Source organism: Pestalotiopsis fici (genome assembly GCF_000516985.1).
Source record: "Pestalotiopsis fici W106-1 unplaced genomic scaffold PFICI_Scf_4, whole genome shotgun sequence".
NCBI lineage: Eukaryota > Fungi > Ascomycota > Sordariomycetes > Amphisphaeriales > Sporocadaceae > Pestalotiopsis > Pestalotiopsis fici.
This window is the reverse complement of record NW_006917094.1, coordinates 617,851-636,381: the sequence shown is the minus strand read 5'-3', so window position 1 is coordinate 636,381 and position 18,531 is coordinate 617,851. Positions and strand designations below refer to the sequence as shown.

Sequence of the window (18,531 nt, the reverse complement as noted above, 5' to 3'; positions counted from 1 at the left end):
CGACACGAACATTGCTTTGCCAAGTACGGCGAGCCATTAAAGACTTTTTCCGTACATCTCCCACGTATAGACAATCAAATTTCTGCGTATTGATCAGGAGCATATGCACCTGACTAGTCAGACTATAATGTTCGAGTACTGAACCCTATGTTTATACATTTCTTTATGTGCATGTGCTTATGATAAATCTATCGCTATGAAGATTCTGCCACCAAATCTATATGGTCCGGCTCGTTTGACAATCCTCAAAGTTCATATAGTCAGCCCCGTGATCAGCCGTTGAAACAGCCTCGACATGACCTTTGATTTTATACATTCCCGCTCCTTATGTCATCGTCGGTCATTTAATTATTTTTTCGATTCTCGTTTGCAGGTATGGCTTCGGACAGCAACGCGACGCCAGCATGCAAAGATCCTGGTAAGATGTAGTGTGAACTGGCGCATCTAAATGCAACATGCTGCTCCAACCATTTTCGATCATTGTTTCCCAATTGTCAAGCATCTCTTGCTTTTTTTTTCCAACATGGTGCCTTTTCTGTGTGATGCCCAAATGACAGAGAAACACGTCGCTTCATTGACTGGTACGATCCATGCATATTGCACGAGATCACGAGGTCGGAGGCACTCCTCCCATATCCAGCATATGTCCCATCTTTTCAATCTAGTGAACTTGTTAGTCTTTCCTCCTTAATTATTCGAGATTCAGGAAAACATACCTTTGTCTTCAGATATCCTTCCACCTCCTGGCTTCTAAAACCACCCTTGCCTTTCCAACTCAAAGGTACCATGGCCACTCTCTCCTTGACTCTGACTTCTCTGTTGGGTCCTTCGACTGCACGAATCTTGTCTGGGTTGTTTGTGAGCAGCCTGACCTCCTCTTGGCCCAGGTCCAACAACATAGCAGTAGCTAGGCCGTAACTTCTCGCATCGGCCGGGTGCCTAAGCAGCAAGTTTGCTTCCACGGTGTCCGAGCCCAGATCTTGCAGGTTATAGGCCTTGAGTTTCTCGCCCAGGCCGATACCTCGGCCTTCTTGCCGCAAGTAAATGATGATGCCACCATTTCTAGTCTGTGAAGGGAGAGCCATTAATCGAGCCGCCTCGTCAAGCTGCTCACCACAATCGCACCGCGCTGACCATGCCGTCTCTCCCGTGTAGCACTCGGAGTGGATTCTCACCAGAGGTGGCCCATTTGGTGTTTCTGGTTGCGGGGCGGCCGTTGAAGGACCAGCCATGCCACTGCTCGTTCGTCCAGGGAAGAGTCTGCCCGTGTACGCGCCACGGACCATTCGGTCCATCTCTGTTTCTCCTTCCCGTGGCGCATCAAGACTCTTGCTGCGGATATTGTTTCCAAAGACAATGGCAAGGTGCTCCTTGTTGTCCACGTTGTTCGTGTACAGGTGCAGGAACATTTCGGTTCCGGTTACGGTCGGGATTCGTGCTCGGACGATACATTGTACTTCTGGCAATGTTTGGAGAAGTTTCGGCCGCTTGACTCCCGCTCCGCCAGAGGGCAGGGAGGAATCTACAGGAACGCTTCGGGGCTGCTCCGTCGACGGCGTTGCGGTGCCCGGTGTCGCCGGCGGGGTGAATTGAGGAGAGAGTAACGAGGGCGGAGGAGGCGCTTGGTCGTCTGAATGCGTCGAGGCAGCAGTGGATGGCCTCGGCTGGTCATTGAGCGAAGACAAGGCCGCGAGAGACAGGCCGTCCCGCTGCAGCTGGGTAGTGTTGGGTGCCGCGGTTTCTTGGTCGCCAACAGGCCGCGATCGCGGGGAGTAGAAGGACGGCAAGTCGGCCGTCTCCTCGTGCCACTGCTCTGTCTCTTGTTTCCTCCGATCCATTGTGGAAAAGGATTTGGGAATCGGCAGGCTTTTTTCACCAAGGAATTGATTGGAACAATTGAATCGCTGTTTCAGTGCACAATGCCGATTTTCGCAAAGGGTGAGATGGCGCAATCTGACGGCGAGTCTTTGGTGTCGGCGGGGTCGGGGATTGAGCAGCCGGAAGTTCGCAAGTTGTGACGTGGGGTAACGATACCGGAACGAATTGCGAATGCCTAGTATGAGGAAAGAGTTGAATCAGGCAAAGCAGAATCAGTGCCAGAAACAAAATGTGAATACATAGATAGACGTTTGGGATAGTGGAGAAGATCTCTCTATGTGTCCCTCAAGTGGTCCAAGAATATCTCATAAGATTCATCAGCTTATGAGATTATCTCCCGCGATTACTCTAGCTCTTGAGGCTCATTAGTCAGTCACTTCTATCCACGGTCGACGCCGAAGTTCTGCGCTATGGGTATGACAGGGCTATGCCAAACTGTACTAAAAACCAATGCGGCCCTGCATGCGGCAATGCAATTGAATGCGGGGAATTTCTTAATTCTTTTCGCTTCTACCAGGGTCAAACAATTTTGAACTGCAGTGGCTTCAATAGCCTGCCCAAACAGCTATTTATTCTGCTTGATATCCAGTGACGCAAGTGATTTACCTTGCGCGATTTTGTCTTCTGCTTCAATTGCTTGCACAGCAGAATATGCGCGCATGATTATACAGTCACAAGACGTGTATCAAGACAGCCGACTACCTGGCTGGCTTCAGGCTTCGGATAGACCCATCGGAATTTGGTGGCAGATCCGACAGTTACCGCCCCGGGCACATGCCGATCACGGTACAGACTCCGACCTCATGCGCCAGGCGCTCATATAACACTACCGATGAAGCATGTTACCATGAAGCGGCAGGGAGTAGATGACATCATGACATTGTGATAGATATCACTTGAATCGTCATTATTCTGTCTTGTTTGCATGGCTCAATTGCTCATTGCAGCGGAAGTCGGGATTTGCGCATTCTATAGCGCAACTAGTAGTCGAATTGAAAATGCCACGGGGATCGATCGAATTTATGCGATAGACAGTTCTGATGCACCGGTTTTGTCCTCTCAGCGGACTTGCTGTGATGAAATTCTGACAATCATCATTGGCCTAATTATCGTAGCTGTTATAAGACTACAAGTATGGACAATGACAAACCGCAAATACGATTTCATGAAACTATGCTCAGGCCCGGCTCGGTTCTTAGCCAAAGTTGGGCATCCCTAAGGCTTTCTACGTATGGACGAGAATCCACATGAGTATACCTCTATGTAATATGAACGTTTTCTGCCATAGTTACATAGATCATAGGCTTTGTATCATTACGACACACTGGCAAACCGATAAGAAACCATTAATAGAGATCACCAAGTCCTGAAGGGTCTGGACCTGAGGTCGCATGTGGTTGGGCCGACTCAATATCGAGTTCAGCAATAATCCCTGAGCCAACAATTTTTCGTTGTCCAAATAAGCGCCGCATTCTTATGTTTCAGGTATCTTAGAAGATGCCTTAAATCAGTGACGATTAGACGCCGTTTTCACTGCAATTTTAACCTACGCAAAGGCCATAGGTCGGTTCATGGGCCAATCACAACAAACCATATTGCATGAGTGTCCCAAGTAGCAATTAGCAAGTGGTGCTTTTTTCACTGCAAATCTAGCTTTGACGAAGGCCTGAGCCAGCTCGGTGTATAAGAGCCAATGATAGTAGACCATAGAGGAGTGCCGCATTTTTATGTTTCAAGTTTCCCAAATAGGAATTAGCAAGTGGGAGCTTTTTCGTGATACTTTAGAATACCGCTTGGGGGCCTTTCACTGCAATTTGAACCTACACGAAGGCCATATTCAGCTTGGTTCATGTGAGCTAGTGTACATAATGAAAGCCCACATTAAGATGCTTTGAAACCTGTCCACTACCTCAACAAAGGCATGTTCCAAGAGTCACTGGTTGGAGAGCTGGGACAGTCTATATCCCGGCGTATACAGATACGGGTAATTGGCGGCCGGCTCGCTTTTCCATCCTGCAAACACTTCAACCCTCACGGTGAACATGTTGATTTTGTCGGGGTTTGTGCAATTTCAAGCACTATGGTAAATACTGTATGACAAGCGCGCGGCCATTATCAGTATAGATATTGAGCTATATGACACAGCGCTGACATACAAAGAGTCACAATGCCGAGTTGCGGTACATTCTTTCAAGCTTGTGTTTGTGTTTGAATAATACGTTATCATGAAAAATTCGGTCAGTTGGTACAAAACTGCTTTATGTTACGTTCACTCATACTCAATTTACCATGATGATATCGATTCCGAGCCATACAAATCACATGAAGAACGAGCAAGGTCTACAGTTGTGGCACGGAACACTTCTTATTAGTGGTGGGTGTACTGCGACTATACAGCGATGAAAATATGCAGAAACCAAAAAGTGATATTGAAATTAATCTTCAGCAAGGCCTGTGTATTGAGTGGTAGTTGGTAGTTAGGCTTGCAATATTCCTTGCTCAGAACGCTCGCGGGTTCACTGCTGTTAATTCCCTTCAGAACAGCAATACAGTGAGACAATGATATGATGAGAGAAGACGAAAAGGGTAATACTATCTACAAGGCCTTCAATCATATGTCGTTATTATGATCTGTGGGTCATGGCATGCTAAATATTTCTATCATGTAATTACGAGTCTGTTGCTGATCAAGCCCACCACTATTGAGAGAACTCATGTAAATTGACAATGGCTCGGGGGAAACATTTCTTTGGTGTACGCAACCAATATGAATCAATACCAAAGGGATAAGTTCCAACAGCCTTCACCACTGAAGTAAAGATTAGAGAGGAGGACGCCACCATCGAAGTACGGAACATGAACAATTACAAAATGCTCAATAATGTGGTGATAACGTAATTTAAAAGGCCGATGTGCAATAAGAATAAGTCTTCGTGGCTCAGTTGGTTAGAGCGTCAGTCTCATATCATATATATGACTTGGTTGAATACTTCAAGATATCTGAAGGTCGTGAGTTCGAGCCTCACCGAGGACATTGTTTTGCCCTGGGTTCTGTGCCCTAATTAATTTTTTCCCCCCAATGTGTAAAAGTTTGGTAATTCCTGACAAGAAGCTCCATGTTTTCATTTGTAGTAGTGGAGCGTGTTTATGGTAAAATGGGTTAGGCAACTCCCAACGGAATATACCATGGTCGGCGACTACTCTGTACCATCCATTTTCACCTATTTGGCAGTAAACGCAAGTTTGCAACAATGCCAGTGCGCAATGTTATCTCGAAGATTATCTCGAAGGCTCTGGTCTCAATACACCTCACTCAAATAGGCACAAAAAAAATTATACACACTGCATCTCATCAGCAGCTCTTCAGCAGGTTGGACCAGCAGTGGATCGAACACCGTAAATTTCGCATATTGTGATGTGCATGCAAAGCGAACCCACAAGCCCTCTAACTTGTTGAAGAGATTATCCTTTAAGCTTGATCATATTCTCTCTCTATAATGGTTTGCTTAGGCTGCCATTTCCCCAAGCGGACAGATAGACTATACACAACCCGCAACTAAAACAAAAGACGAGCACGAATCTTCTAGAATGCTTCGAGTAATCACTGGAAATTATTAATTATATTCATGTGCCTATAGAGCCGCTGTAGGCATTCCAAGCGATGCCATAATCTTCTTGAGCATTTCAGGGTCGTTGAGGTCATCCGGCTTCTGTCCATTGGCCATTTGCTGAATCTGCAGCTTGGCACCAAACAGTCTGACGAACAAGTTATCTTCCTCAACCGCAAACTTGGGAACGCCAGGCACCTTGCCCGACAGAATCAGCACAGGCAGGTCGGGCTCTTGGCAGGCGGCACGTCCAATGCCGACACCGTCGACACCCTCCAAGGCCTTGACCATGCCGTCCACGGTCTTGAATCCACCCGTGGTGTAGACCTTGAGCGAGCTGACGGCCTTGGAGATCTGCTCCGAGAACTCGATAAAGTATGCCTCACGCTTGCGCGTGCTCTCCTTCTTGTGCCTGAAACCGGTGGACTCGTAGGTTCCTCCACTCGTCTCAACGTAGTCAAAACCGGCCTTTTCGAGGGCTTGGCACAATAGAATTGCCTCCTCGGGGGTGAAACCCTCCTCTTGGAACTCGACCGAGTTGACCTTGATACCCAGAACGAAGCTGGGGCTAACCTGAGCCTTGATGGAGGCGGCAATCTCGAGGATAAGACGCATGCGGTTCTCGAGGCTTCCTCCGTACTGATCTGTCCGCTTGTTGGTGGTGGGACTGAGGAATTGTGCCAGCAAGTAGCCATGGGCAGCGTGGATCTGGATACCATCGAAGCCTGCCTTTTCAAGATAGACGGCGGCATGCGTGAAGGCCTTGATGACGCCCTCGATATCCTCCTTGGTGGCAGCGCGAGGCTTGGCATAGGTTTTTCCCATAGTCGGAGTCACCAATTGCAGGTCGCTGGCGCTGATGGGGTATTTTTGTATCGAGTCGGGTACCTGACGTCCCGGGTGTCCAACCTGAGGAATAATCAAGCTGCCATGCGCCTTGCCGGCAGTGGCAATGGCCTTGAAGCCCTCAAAACGTTCTCCCTCAAACGGGGCATCTACAGGGACGATCATGTTGCCTGCAGCCTCGAGGTGTCCCGGGTCAATCATGACGTTACCGGTCAAGAGCTGGCCCCATTTTCCTTCACCCCATTTGCGGTACAGTTGCGCGAGGTCCTTTCCAGGAATACCTCGTGCCGAGAGATCTGTCTCGTGGTAGGTGGCAAGACCCTCGGACATGGCGCCATTGAGGAAACGGTTTATAGCAACTCGCTTGGAGATGGGAAACTCAAGGGGTTGACCCAAGGGCGATGGGTCGACGCCGGGTGTTCCAAAGTATTTGTCGGCCATTTTGTTGATTGGGTTTGGTTTAAGGGAAATAAGATAATATTGTGCCTGCTCAAGAGAGAAGTGTTCCAGTAGATGGCATTATATATTCGTGAGATATCTGTGGTGTAGAGGACCTATTCTAAACACGGTGAATATCCCTTCCCGTTCCTCCGCCAGATTTCAGTCGCCACGGCCGACTCCACAGTTGAGTTCCACGCACAACGGGGCGACAGACGCGGCTAGAAGCTGCCATGACTGGCATCAGAAACTCGGCATCAATATACGGATTGTACCGACACTGATAAGAACCCATGAGTCACTGGCCGGCTGACTATAAATGCCTGGGTGAGCATCCTTTTCTGGTATCATTTCGACTTCTGGCGCTTTGCATTATGCGTGCATTGAGGCACCTCGCAAGGGTCTACTGAACGATTGTATGAAAGGCTCATGGTGCCATGTCTGGTGTTGCAAGGGAAGCCGCTCGCTAATTTAGAGCATCACAGGGGTTGCCGATCTGAAATTCCGCAACAGTTCGGAGACATAGCAGAAACGATTTATAAGCAGCCCCTGCTAAAGAATCTGAAAACCCAGCGGTCAGGTTGTGTACACAGTTGAGCAAAGGTGATTGGTCAAAGGTCGGCTAGTAGTTTGACCGCGCCCCAGGCACCAGTGGGCAATGCCGAGGTTTGCAGATTTTACCCCATGATTCAGACGCCGGCATGCAAAGCGCATTCTTGAATCGAGCAATATGCTATACATATTTGCGGAACAGACCCGCCTCAATCTACATGTATATTTTTACTCTCGGCCTGAAGATGCTTCGCGCATTTGGCCTAGTTTCATGGCTCGACTCTTTTTTTTTTGTGTCTCCGATGTCTGGCTATTATGCGCAAATCAGAACTCCAGTTGTATTTCTTTTCGCACGTGGAATTGTCCTGCCGAAACGGCTCAAATAAATGTATGCCCAACAAGCTAGTAGTCGCGGGACGTCAGATGTCGTACATACAATGAATACACCAAAAAAGAAGAAGAAGGAAAAGGAGGGAGGGAGAAAGAGAAATAAGGGAAGCAAGACAGAAGTAGAAGCATAAATAATTAAATCATTGTAGCACGAGTCAAAAGTTTATCTCAGCCTATCTCCCTTCTGATTGGCCCTCTCGCTAAATCTGGGCGACTCGGATTATGGTATGGGTTCCGAACCTAGAACACTATGCCTCTTGGATAGCAGCAACGAACGTACCTGTGGCTGGATATGACCAGATACCTAGGTATTCAGTCAGCCTCGTATTTGGCGAGTTATCCTGTTCCACCAAGCATTGGCTAACAGAGAAGAAAAAGAAAGAAAAAACTTACACACATTTCCCCATTATGAAAATTCTGGGCAGAACGTTAGGCCGGCCTGTAACAGAATCCCACTCTCCAGATAGGATGAGGAAGCGTGACACGGCCACCATGCAAGGAAAATCAAGGTTAAATGGACCTTCCTGTGCAAGAAAACGCCAAGACGGTTCATTTATAGCGCGCTAATGCGTTCATAAACGTCGAGCCATATCAGAAGCTATCCAGTTGTAGTAAATTCAAGTAAAAGTCGGAGTTAATGCTTCGGCCGACATATGGTGGCCATCGCTTGCTAGGCGATCCACTTATACCCGGTAACTGATCGTCGCATGAATAGTAACTACGGACTTCAATACCTATCGAAATACCTCCTTGTGATCGCTTGATGCAAAATAATCTAGGGTTCGCAGGCGATGCCGATGAAGGGTTTACGTATGCTTTGCGGAGCGCCAATTTGCGGACTCGGCATTAGACGATACATGTAGAATAAATGGACTCGTTGGATGTATAAAAGACCATAGTGATACCACTGACCGATTCTGATTCAAACATTCAGCCTTCATGAGCAACTAGAAGAACACTTGCTTGATTGCTTTCCCAAAAAGTCATCATGAAGTCCTCATTATCTACAACCCTTTCAAGCTTTGCCTTGGCAAGCCTCGCATCAGCATTGGCACCGGGCCTGGAACTTGCATACTCCTTGGAATTGCCTACACAAGGAATATTCATCTCTGAGACTGGTCGAAAATTCCTGTCGCAACGGTATTCAACAAGTCTTCCACCCATCACCCAAGAACTTCTTGCAGACAACACCACTGTCCTATATCCCAATGCTGAGTGGAATAGCTACAACTCCAGCGACCCCAACTCTGACCCGGCAACCACCTTTGTGAGCATTGACGGTGCACGTATCGGGCCTGATGGACGTTACTGGCTCGTCGATGGCGGTTCATCGGGTGTGAACAAGTCTACCAAGCTGGTGGGAGTTAACCTGACCAACGACGAGGTCGACAAGATCTACTACCTCGACGACATCAAGGCCTCCAACAGCGGCATTGACGATGTTCGCTTTGGACCCAGTGGTGATGTGGCTTATCTGAGCGACACTGCTGGAGCGCTCTTGGTTCTCAACCTGACGACTGGTGCTGGTGTGCGAGTATTGGCAGATGATGATTCTGCTGCTGCTTGGTTTCCCATGATGTACAATGGCACCCTGGTGCCAGGTTACGGTGCTGCAGGCTCAACCCTTTCAGTTGGCTTGGACCAGATTGAAGTTTCCCCAGACGGAATCTACCTATACTACCAGCCTTGCAACGGTGGTCTCTACCGCGTCGAGACTGCCTATGTCGACGCAACCCTTACCAATGCCACCCTGGCCGCCTCTCTCGGCGACTACGCCACACCATTTGCATTGACTCCCAGCACGGGTGGTTCAACCATTGACGGCGATGGCAACATTTATGTCTCTGACACCAACCTCCTGGCCATCTGGAAAGTCACTCCCGAAGGTCGAACCACGATCCTCGTTCAAGATCCTGCCCTCGTCTGGACTGATCTCATGTGGGTCACTGCCGACAAGAAGCTTTGGCTGCCCGCTTCTCAAATGCGTCCCGGTAGCGATGGATTGATGGCCGAAGGACCAAACAATATCTTTACGTACCCAATCGACGCCGGTCCATCTTTGATTGACCATGCGTAAATGTTGATGTCACGGATGAGAAAGTCTGCATGTAGATATTGAAAATAGATTTCAGATTCAATAGACAGACATCATGCCCTTTGGAACGCCTTGCACCTATTACGGCCCGTAATCATCACATCATTCAGTTCCGGTAACATAGGCTTTATGCTGTAGACAAAATCAATTATGCGTGTTCAATTTTTCATACGGTACAGAAAATTATGCAGGGGAAACAATCTATGTCAGTCAGCCAATTAATCTTAGCCATCTCACCATGTAATTGGAATCCATGTAACATTGCCAGGCTTGATTGGATACAGCTTGCAGCCTGGGGCAAGCACGATAAAGGTGATATATTATTTTTCTTTGAAACGTGAATTTCTATGGTGTTCAAGAAAGACGCGATATAAAAAAAGAAAAGAAGAAGAAAACACAATACCCATGAGCGATGGCTATTCACAGCCTTCCGCGAGAAGGAATGAATCCATTGATTAATCCAGGGTCATCGCGTCTTTTCTACTAGGCGTCATGGTTGAAATGTAATGGCTTGTGTTCACCTAAGCTTTTTTAAGTTGGCCAAAGCACTGGATGCTGCCGTCGACTCGGGAACTTTCAATTTTTTTTCCACATCATGTACGAATGTGCCACAGAATGGATTGGTACATACATGACAAGACTTTACTGAACGGCGGAAGGCCACCAAAATAAGCCGCTGCATCTCTCTGCTCTCGTCGTTGCACGCTTCGTGGCCATGTCTCGTAACATTTTGCGATGCTGACATCATTGTGCCGCCAGCACCATGTCGTGGAAAGGACAACATACATAGGTAGGTGATTCACTAGTTACGCAGCCAAGAGACGCCATCTTCAACTCCGCTGGTTTGGCCGGACTTGATCAAACCTCAACTCCGGGTCTTTTACACAGTAGAAGGCAATACTCACATAACTATACCTATATCTGGAAGTGGGTAGTAGGAACCCCACTGCCTACTAGGTAAGGAATATTATAAAAAGCACAACAACATTCGCAAGCAATTTCCATTTAGATTTTTCAAAGTAACTATTTCCCCCCTTCTACGAGTTACCGGACAGGGCCTTGTCTGCATTAGCAGCCCGGCAGTTCTGAAGAGTAACGTTTTTATTAGGTTGAAGGGGAACGTCCACCCTTGTGGGGATGTGTACGATTCAACCGTAGCTCCGAAGCCAACTCGGAAATAACCAGTGCTGTAAGTGGCTTGCTTATTCAATCATCATTCCAGACTCTAGATGGTATCCATCTGGATAGCATCACAATGAACTTTGTCGAGAATCTTGCAACGGCATTAATAAGCAAGAACTCGATATATAAAGATTTGAGTGTCTTTAGTCTGATATAGCAATCATTCAGCAATCATTACACCACAATCACGCTTCTCTTGCCCAAACAAGCTTCCCCTCTCACTTTCGCCACCATGCCTTCCGATATCATTTGGCCGGACAAGTACTTGCCCGGAACCACAGACAATTACGTGTCCAACGAGATATTCGTCAAGGGCATCACGTCCCAACAGGTGTGGGCCAAGCTCGCCGATATCACAAAGTGGGAAACATACTACGAAAACGTCGGCCAAATCACACCCCCAAAGTCTGGCGTCTTTCTAGAAAAGGACGATTTATTCAGCTTTTCGACCTTTGGCTTCCCGCCGCTGCAGTCGCAAGTGCTCGAGTCGGTGGCCCCCACGGCAACGACCCCGGGTCGCCTGGCTTGGCGGGCGTGGCAAGAGGGCGACGAGGACAAGTTTCTGGATGTCTACCACGCTTGGATTGTGGAGGATATGCCTTGGGGGGTCGTCCGCATTCTGACCCAGGAGTCGCAGATTGGCAAGCCGGCTGCACAGCTCTCTACCACGAAGCCAAACCCCATGCTATTGGGACATCAGGATTGGCTTGATGGTCTTGCCAAGGCCGCAAAAGAAAGCTCATGAAGCGAGGGCATTCTATTGGTGAATTAGGGATCAAAATATATGTCTAGGGTGTGGAAACATTATCAGCTCGACTTGTGAATGACTATACCGTTGATGCTTGTGTTGGAATTTACATGATCCTGGTCGATCGGTTCTTTGAAGATGAGCATGCCTCAACAGCTACATCCCAGGGCCAATAAACAGTCATACTGATCCTGAAAACATGAATTTAATGACACCAAGGTGATGATTGCCAGAACCCTGAAATGTGAAAGAGCTACACCCTGTTGATGAGAAGGTCTAATAACAAAGATTGACTGACAGCAATGTGTTGAAGACATGCGCATGGCGCAGCTAGTGAACATGCGGAAGGAATAAAGAATATTAACGTTAACAATATGCAGCACAACTACGGGTATTGTTTACAGAAGCTCGTGGCTTGCCAAGGCAAGAAAGTATGGAATGGGCAGTGGGCCCTCTGAACAACAACTTGGAATCAAGGACTCGGGGACCCTACTTGAGCTACCGCCAATATCACAGCTGGAGAAATGATTGGTAATGTGATCATCAGCCGGGAATTGACTGTTTAATAGACAACAGCAATGTTAGTGATCATTGATTGCATTTGTTTCCCCAACGACTGTCATCCATGGAAGCGACGACCAGCAAGTTCAAGACAGTGACAGAAAGACATGAGAATATGATTCATGGAGCATCAGTTAAGGAACTCTAAAATGATCAAGTTCTGATCCTTTTTTGCTATGCCGAGTCTTAGGGCAGGCACCGAAATGTGGTAGCCAAGAGTTGACACCCATCTCCTTGTCCATGCGAAACGAAACACTGGACATATTAGAACTTGCAAACCTTGGGCTTCACCTCATTTTCTATGAAGAAACCATACAGGCATAAATGATAATAATATTCTCTACAGATCGGGCTGTCCATAGAGCCTGGTTGACATGGTGCACAGCATGGCAGATGAGTCGTACTGATCTCATGCAGATTGGGGGTTCACGATAAATGGGGCCAGCTTTCAACCTCCAATTATAGCAATGGAACGAGTATATATCATGGGAGAAGTCATACATCCTGGCAGCCACCCTACTTGATGGAGCGCCAGTATTGATGGGTTCGATGCAAAATTCGAGTCGATTCAAGGTTTGTCATTGTGATTGTTCAAGTGTAGATGTGAGTGTTTGTTCTGGTACTCGGGAGTGGAAGAATACAATCGTTCTAGTCGTTTGAACTCATCGTCGCAGCTGATAAGATTATACCGTGATTCGGAAGGGCGGCTGAGCCGAAATGACAATTAATTGTGAACATGGCTTGCCTATTTCTAGACTGGTATGATGTCAAAGCAAATCCAAACAGCGGCATCATTTATTTTTTATAATCTTTCGTCTTGTTGATCTCAAGACCGCGCGGCCAGGAAAAGCAAAGCGTATTGCTTCACTTGTCTAGCGTATATATAGCATCACGCTCTCCACACAAGCCATTGCTCGCCAATGACGACTCTTGACTCGCGTGATCTTGCCCAAAAGTTGGACCAGACTAACGGTTGGTCTTACCGAGGGGGGAGGGGGGAAAATAAAGCTGCAGCACGTATCAAAAGTCTGTCCCAAACCATTGAGTGGTCGATCAAAATGTTGCCAAAAAATCAGTCTCCACAAGCCATGTTCAGGGTGCCGTGCTGTCCCTTTTGAATGTTCTGGCGAAAAATGGGCGGCACAGTTTGGCTTGTTGGTAACGAATCTGGTGTACTGTGCAAATCACACGCAAAAAGGTCTACCAAGCTTGCAATGTTTCTTCCTCCCGCCGCCGCTGGCGATCAAGAGCGGACATTGCAAGGGTTTTCTGTTCTTTTCAACCGCTGCTGCAGACTAATGTAGGAGCAAGAGGCCCGCGCAAGGCAAGTTGAGCCCCAACACGTTGGCCTGGTTGGATTATGCACCCATGACTCGTCAATATCGGCCCGGCCAAATCGGACGCGATGCGCTGTCAAAGAAGAATGCAGCAACGAGAAATCAAACGACGCAAAGCGCGCCAACCCAATCTTTTATTACCAAGAGTCAAAAGCTGATGCACTGGCTTGGTGCCTTTGTAGAAATAAAATTATCACCTCAGGTAGGAATCTTCATTTTTCCCACAGTAAGCAAAACCGGGAGACGACGGACCAGTGGCCATGCCAAACATACGTTATCTTCCGATCTGAGCCTCATCCGCCCCAAGTGGCTCCACCGCCCCGGCACCTGGAGAAATCTCGCCCCCTTTTGGGTATCCCACTCAATTAGCAAGCAGCAGCGGACAGCACCAGCCAGCCAAAAGCCTCTGTGCTGCTGCAGCAGTGCATCATCCCGATATTGGACCCTCGCATTTCCGTCCAATTGCCCTCCACCTGTTCTTCTTTGTTCTTCCATTTCTTCAGTTTATACTTTGTGACCTTGACTTGCTGTTACTATCACAAGGATTGAAAAAATCTTCTTGCCTTTCCCAACATTCTCACCTATGGAAGCAAGCTTCCCTCAATTTAGTCTGCTGCCCGCCGAGCTTCGGTGCAAAGTTTGGCGGTATGCATTACCTCAGCGGACCGTCTTCTTCAGGCTGAAGATGGACATGGACGCTTGGAACTGGGCTTCCGAGTCGGATTGGTGGGCCCATTATGTCCTCACGGGAGACCACAAGTCAGCCACAGCTACACAACCTCCGCTACTCCTGGTCAACCACGAGGCCAGATTCGAGTCGACAAAGGCCTACAAACAGCTGGCCATTGACAAGGCGGTCCTGAAAAGGTGCCTGTCGAATGAAACCGTCGTGGACCATAGCCTGGAGCGTATGCGGAACCTCAAGAAGACGCCGCGGCTCAATGTGGACAATGACATATTAGAGTGGGCGCACGTGAAGCGCTGGAGCAGGAACAATCCCATGCGATGCAGCGCCCTCTTCCTGGCAGCCAGCATGTCTGTTCAGCATGTAGTTGTCGAATACGACCATTACCTCCACACATCGCTCTTGTCGTTGGCGTTGAGTGTCATGGACGTTGAGAGCCCCCTAAAGAGCTTGACCATCAAGGTCTTTGATGCTTCGGTACAGAAGCAAATTACCTATCGTATATCTGCTGTTCCCGATCACGTCCCAGTCATCCGGGATCAGCAACAGCTTCCGAGCATACTGCGGCGCCGTCACGTAGGCATGCTGCCGTGCTATCGATGGCCGTCTGACGCAACGGAGAATCTCAAGCCGACAAGCCTTGATCGGTCAGCGGTGATGTCATTTGCGCAGTTTTTCGAGCCCGGCACGAAACTGGATACCAATTTTGCCATCTTTCGAGTGGCTTCAGACGACGACCAACCCAATTGTGAAGGCTTGGTGCCGTCTCCCGAGGTTGTACGGAGTTGGCGATGGGTAGACATGGTCGATGAGCAGGACCGCACCTCGTTCAACATTAGCCTGCAGAGCGATGTTGCTTTGTTCATGCATCGCATTTCGCTCTTTGAACAATGGGATCATAATGACCCTAGACGGCACCGGATTGACGTAATCCCATTCCATGGCATTTGCAACTCGCAGCATGGTCTCCCATAGACTTTGGAAAGAAAGTGAGCAAGCCCTGGCTGGCTTGCCAATGACGACGCAACGATTTACTTGGAAGTTGGATACGAGGCATTGATCATGTGTTGCGGGATAGACATAGATGATACCCCTGTAAACTAGAGTTCTGCTGTGCAGGTTCGCTAGACTTTCTCTTCTTTTCCCTTTTTTTTACAGTTTGATTTTTGCATATTTCGCCATCTTTGGTGGTGACAGTTGGTTCAGCATTTCATGGATTTCTTCGACGCACTTGGGTAGCATATCGTCGATTCTGGTTAAAACGCTCTGCGTGATTGCTACTTACCATATTTGAATACCGCCATGAAAATACCTAGAAGAGCTTGTTTGAGTGGCCGCGTCATGAATATAACAAAAAGATTCGCCATTTAAACCAAAGTCGGCGGCTAATCAGTTCTTGCAAGTTCAACATCGCTTGATTTAAGAGAGCCCTTGAACCACGTGTTAAATTACCGCGAATCCGGCTTGAAAACTTCTTTTGGTGTCATCTATTTCAAGCAACATTAATGACGTGATGGACACAGCTGGCAGTGGCGGGTCGACTTCTGTGGTTTGCAAATCGAGTTCATTCGAACAACGTCGGTAAGAACGATGACACGGCCTTAGAAGTGCCGAGATCACACGTTACAGCTCCCGCAAATTGTCTGTTGCCAATGCTTTTGGGTTGGTCAGTCAGCTCCTTGGTCAGCGCACATCGGAGATTTCAGCCAAAGTTTCATGTTCGTTGGGATAGGTTGAGGCAAAATATTGCCTCGATGCAACGGGTCTATAACAGGCGTTTGTTAAGAATTGCTTATTAAACGATGCGGACTTCATTCGTGATTGGTTGTGGCTCATCAGCCCCCAACAGCCCTATGAGTTACCCATCCCGCCTCCATTGCCGGCTGTGAAAAGTATTAATAAATGTTGCCGTTCCCCGCCTCAGACGCGTCAGCTCAATCAACGTATACATTTTCAGCCGAGCACTTGTTCAATTCGCAATAATGACCACGCCTCAATAAACCGTAAATTTCATATGGTCGGCGTCCCGTTACGATCCCAAGTTTTTGTGACTAATTCTCGTAATTCAATATTAGACAGAGGCAAAATAATTGGCAATCTATCCCATAATGCATTACAAAGGTCTGGATGGGTTGAAACATAGATGGTAATGTATGAACCCTTTGGGCTTGCATTTGAGTTCAAATGAGAGTATGCGCCAACGTGGAAGAACATGAAGAGTTCGCTATACTATGAGGCATCCTGGCGTAATGATATAATAGTCAAGTGACACGGCTAAGTCGTGTGTGTAATCATCTTGGATAAAATGGTTATATTTACTACCTAGAATAGAAATGTATAGAGCTGACCAAGATTTGACTTTGTATCGCAAAAGTTTTCTGGCTTCTTATAGTATTTCCGTTTCGAATACAGTATTTCCTTCGAGCGGTTATATTGTGATTATGTGCCAGTCTGATCATTACGCAAGCAGAAGAATATATCCTTTTATAGACCAGCTATAGCTAGATGGAGGTTTCATTAAAATCTAATTATCGCTACGTTTCGTTGACCAACAAGATTATTATGGCAATGTGACCTATTATTCAGAAACATGGAGTCCTTGATTGCCTGTCAGGTTAGATTCAAAAAGGTCCGAACATTTCAGAATTTGGTCTGAACAGGCAACTGTATCTACTAGCGAGGCTGATAATGACGTAGAAGGACTCAAGATGATCAGCGAGTTATTATGACGGATATTGAAGTCCATATTTGCCATGATTTGATGAGTACAATATGAAATGGTACCTTGGCAAGATTATCCGCGATGTGATGCTACTGGCATTTCAAATTTCGATAGATCTATATAAGAAGTGTATGGGACGCAGTTGGGACGCCATGTTCGAGTATCACAAACAGCATTCACACGTGGATATTTGATCACTCAATTCCTTCTTGACCACCAGTCCTTAGAGACAGACAAAATGAAGTTTTTCGTTCTTACTCTCGCCCTTGCGGCTATCATTTCTGCCGCTCCATTGGAAGCTCCTGGTGCTCCTCTTCCACCAGCTCCTGCACCTGGCCCAAATGGCCCATCTCCATTCCCGGGCGAGCCACCGGCACCGGGACCGGTGCCACCCTCGGGGCCGCCACCTCCACCAGGTGTTAGTACTATCCCACATTCAATATCCCCTATACCCCATTAGAAAGAGTTGACGAGATAATGATTCCTTCTGATACTCGACAAAACCCAACTTCTATGAAGATATTATCACTAATCGACCATCTAGCCCGGCGGCCCACCCCCTCCTCCTGGTCCGGGAAAGCCCCCGAGCAAGCGTGACGACGATGTAAGTTTTAGGAACGAAAGTTATAGTATTCGAGAAAAATCAAAGAGGGAAAGACAGTAAGTATCGATGGCTGACCTTGCCACAACCTCTCTAGGGACCTAAGCCTGGGCCTGAACGTAAGTCCAAACTCGTTGCAGTTCATACACCATGACTGACCTATATATACAGCCCCCAAGCCCAGCGATCCAAGCCCTCCACCACGTGAGTCTAAAATTATTCCCAAGTCCAGTAGAATAATGGAAGGTTGATGCTTTGTAACAGCACCCAAGCCCTCTGGTCCAAAGGGACCCGAGCCCCCGAAGCCCAGCGACCCGGCACCCCCTCCGCGTGAGTTCCTCCCGTAAACCAGATGCCGCCATCGTACTAAATCAATCTACCACTACAGCTCCTCAGGAACCCAAACCTCCAACAGCTCCTCAACCTCCCTCAATCTAGGAAACGCAAGGACTATAGCACCAAGGGCAATGGCCTAGGTGGCGGTGAAGCCATACTTGAGTATATGTTCGGAGCAGCAGTTTCCATTGCGCCTTTTCACATTGCATCGACATGATTGGTTCTATGGAATGAAAATTATTGCCTTCGGACCTACGTGGAGGATACTCTATTATCATCATTCGAGCATGGTACTTGGCTCAAAGTCCTGTCTAGGCCTGGACAGCCTGTCGGTCAAGTTTGTTGAACTGGTATTCTTCACGGTGGTCCTGCGTCGTTGTTTTTGTTAACTCTTACTTATTCTGGTTCTTATAGCCAGGCATCACTCTTTATCCGTTGAACAATAATGTCAACCTTGACTTGTCTATCCAAAAACTACTCAATCGTATAAAATCTACTTCTAATAGAGCCCAATATCTGTCTTGTAATTTGGCCATCCTCCGTTTACTCCAC

General features: G+C 47.6%; 6 protein-coding genes across 6 annotated transcripts; 4 read left to right on the top strand and 2 right to left on the bottom strand.

Moving 5' to 3' along the window:
- Positions 1–607: 607 nt before the first annotated feature.
- PFICI_06171 (uncharacterized protein) lies at positions 608–1,838 on the bottom strand (the record flags this gene model as incomplete). Its single annotated transcript, XM_007834752.1, has 2 exons — positions 608–661; positions 717–1,838. 2 exons carry the CDS (start codon positions 1,836–1,838, stop codon positions 608–610), a joined length of 1,176 nt encoding a protein of 391 aa, XP_007832943.1.
- A 3,672-nt stretch (positions 1,839–5,510) lies between these two features.
- Positions 5,511–6,773, bottom strand: PFICI_06170 (uncharacterized protein; the record flags this gene model as incomplete). The annotated part of the gene is made up of 1 exon (XM_007834751.1): positions 5,511–6,773. One exon carries the CDS (start codon positions 6,771–6,773, stop codon positions 5,511–5,513), a length of 1,263 nt encoding a protein of 420 aa, XP_007832942.1.
- Positions 6,774–8,700: 1,927 nt separating this feature from the next.
- PFICI_06169 (uncharacterized protein) lies at positions 8,701–9,789 on the top strand (the record flags this gene model as incomplete). The annotated part of the gene is made up of 1 exon (XM_007834750.1): positions 8,701–9,789. The coding sequence occupies one exon, from the start codon at positions 8,701–8,703 to the stop codon at positions 9,787–9,789; it is 1,089 nt and encodes a 362-aa protein (XP_007832941.1).
- A 1,432-nt stretch (positions 9,790–11,221) lies between these two features.
- PFICI_06168 (uncharacterized protein) lies at positions 11,222–11,734 on the top strand (the record flags this gene model as incomplete). The annotated part of the gene is made up of 1 exon (XM_007834749.1): positions 11,222–11,734. One exon carries the CDS (start codon positions 11,222–11,224, stop codon positions 11,732–11,734), a length of 513 nt encoding a protein of 170 aa, XP_007832940.1.
- Positions 11,735–14,320: 2,586 nt separating this feature from the next.
- On the top strand, positions 14,321–15,295 carry PFICI_06167 (uncharacterized protein; the record flags this gene model as incomplete). Its single annotated transcript, XM_007834748.1, has 1 exon — positions 14,321–15,295. The coding sequence occupies one exon, from the start codon at positions 14,321–14,323 to the stop codon at positions 15,293–15,295; it is 975 nt and encodes a 324-aa protein (XP_007832939.1).
- A 1,985-nt stretch (positions 15,296–17,280) lies between these two features.
- Positions 17,281–18,196, top strand: PFICI_06166 (uncharacterized protein; the record flags this gene model as incomplete). Its single annotated transcript, XM_007834747.1, has 6 exons — positions 17,281–17,460; positions 17,587–17,646; positions 17,741–17,762; positions 17,815–17,847; positions 17,908–17,986; positions 18,040–18,196. The coding sequence occupies 6 exons, from the start codon at positions 17,281–17,283 to the stop codon at positions 18,194–18,196; spliced, it is 531 nt and encodes a 176-aa protein (XP_007832938.1).
- Between the last annotated feature and the right edge of the window lie 335 nt (positions 18,197–18,531).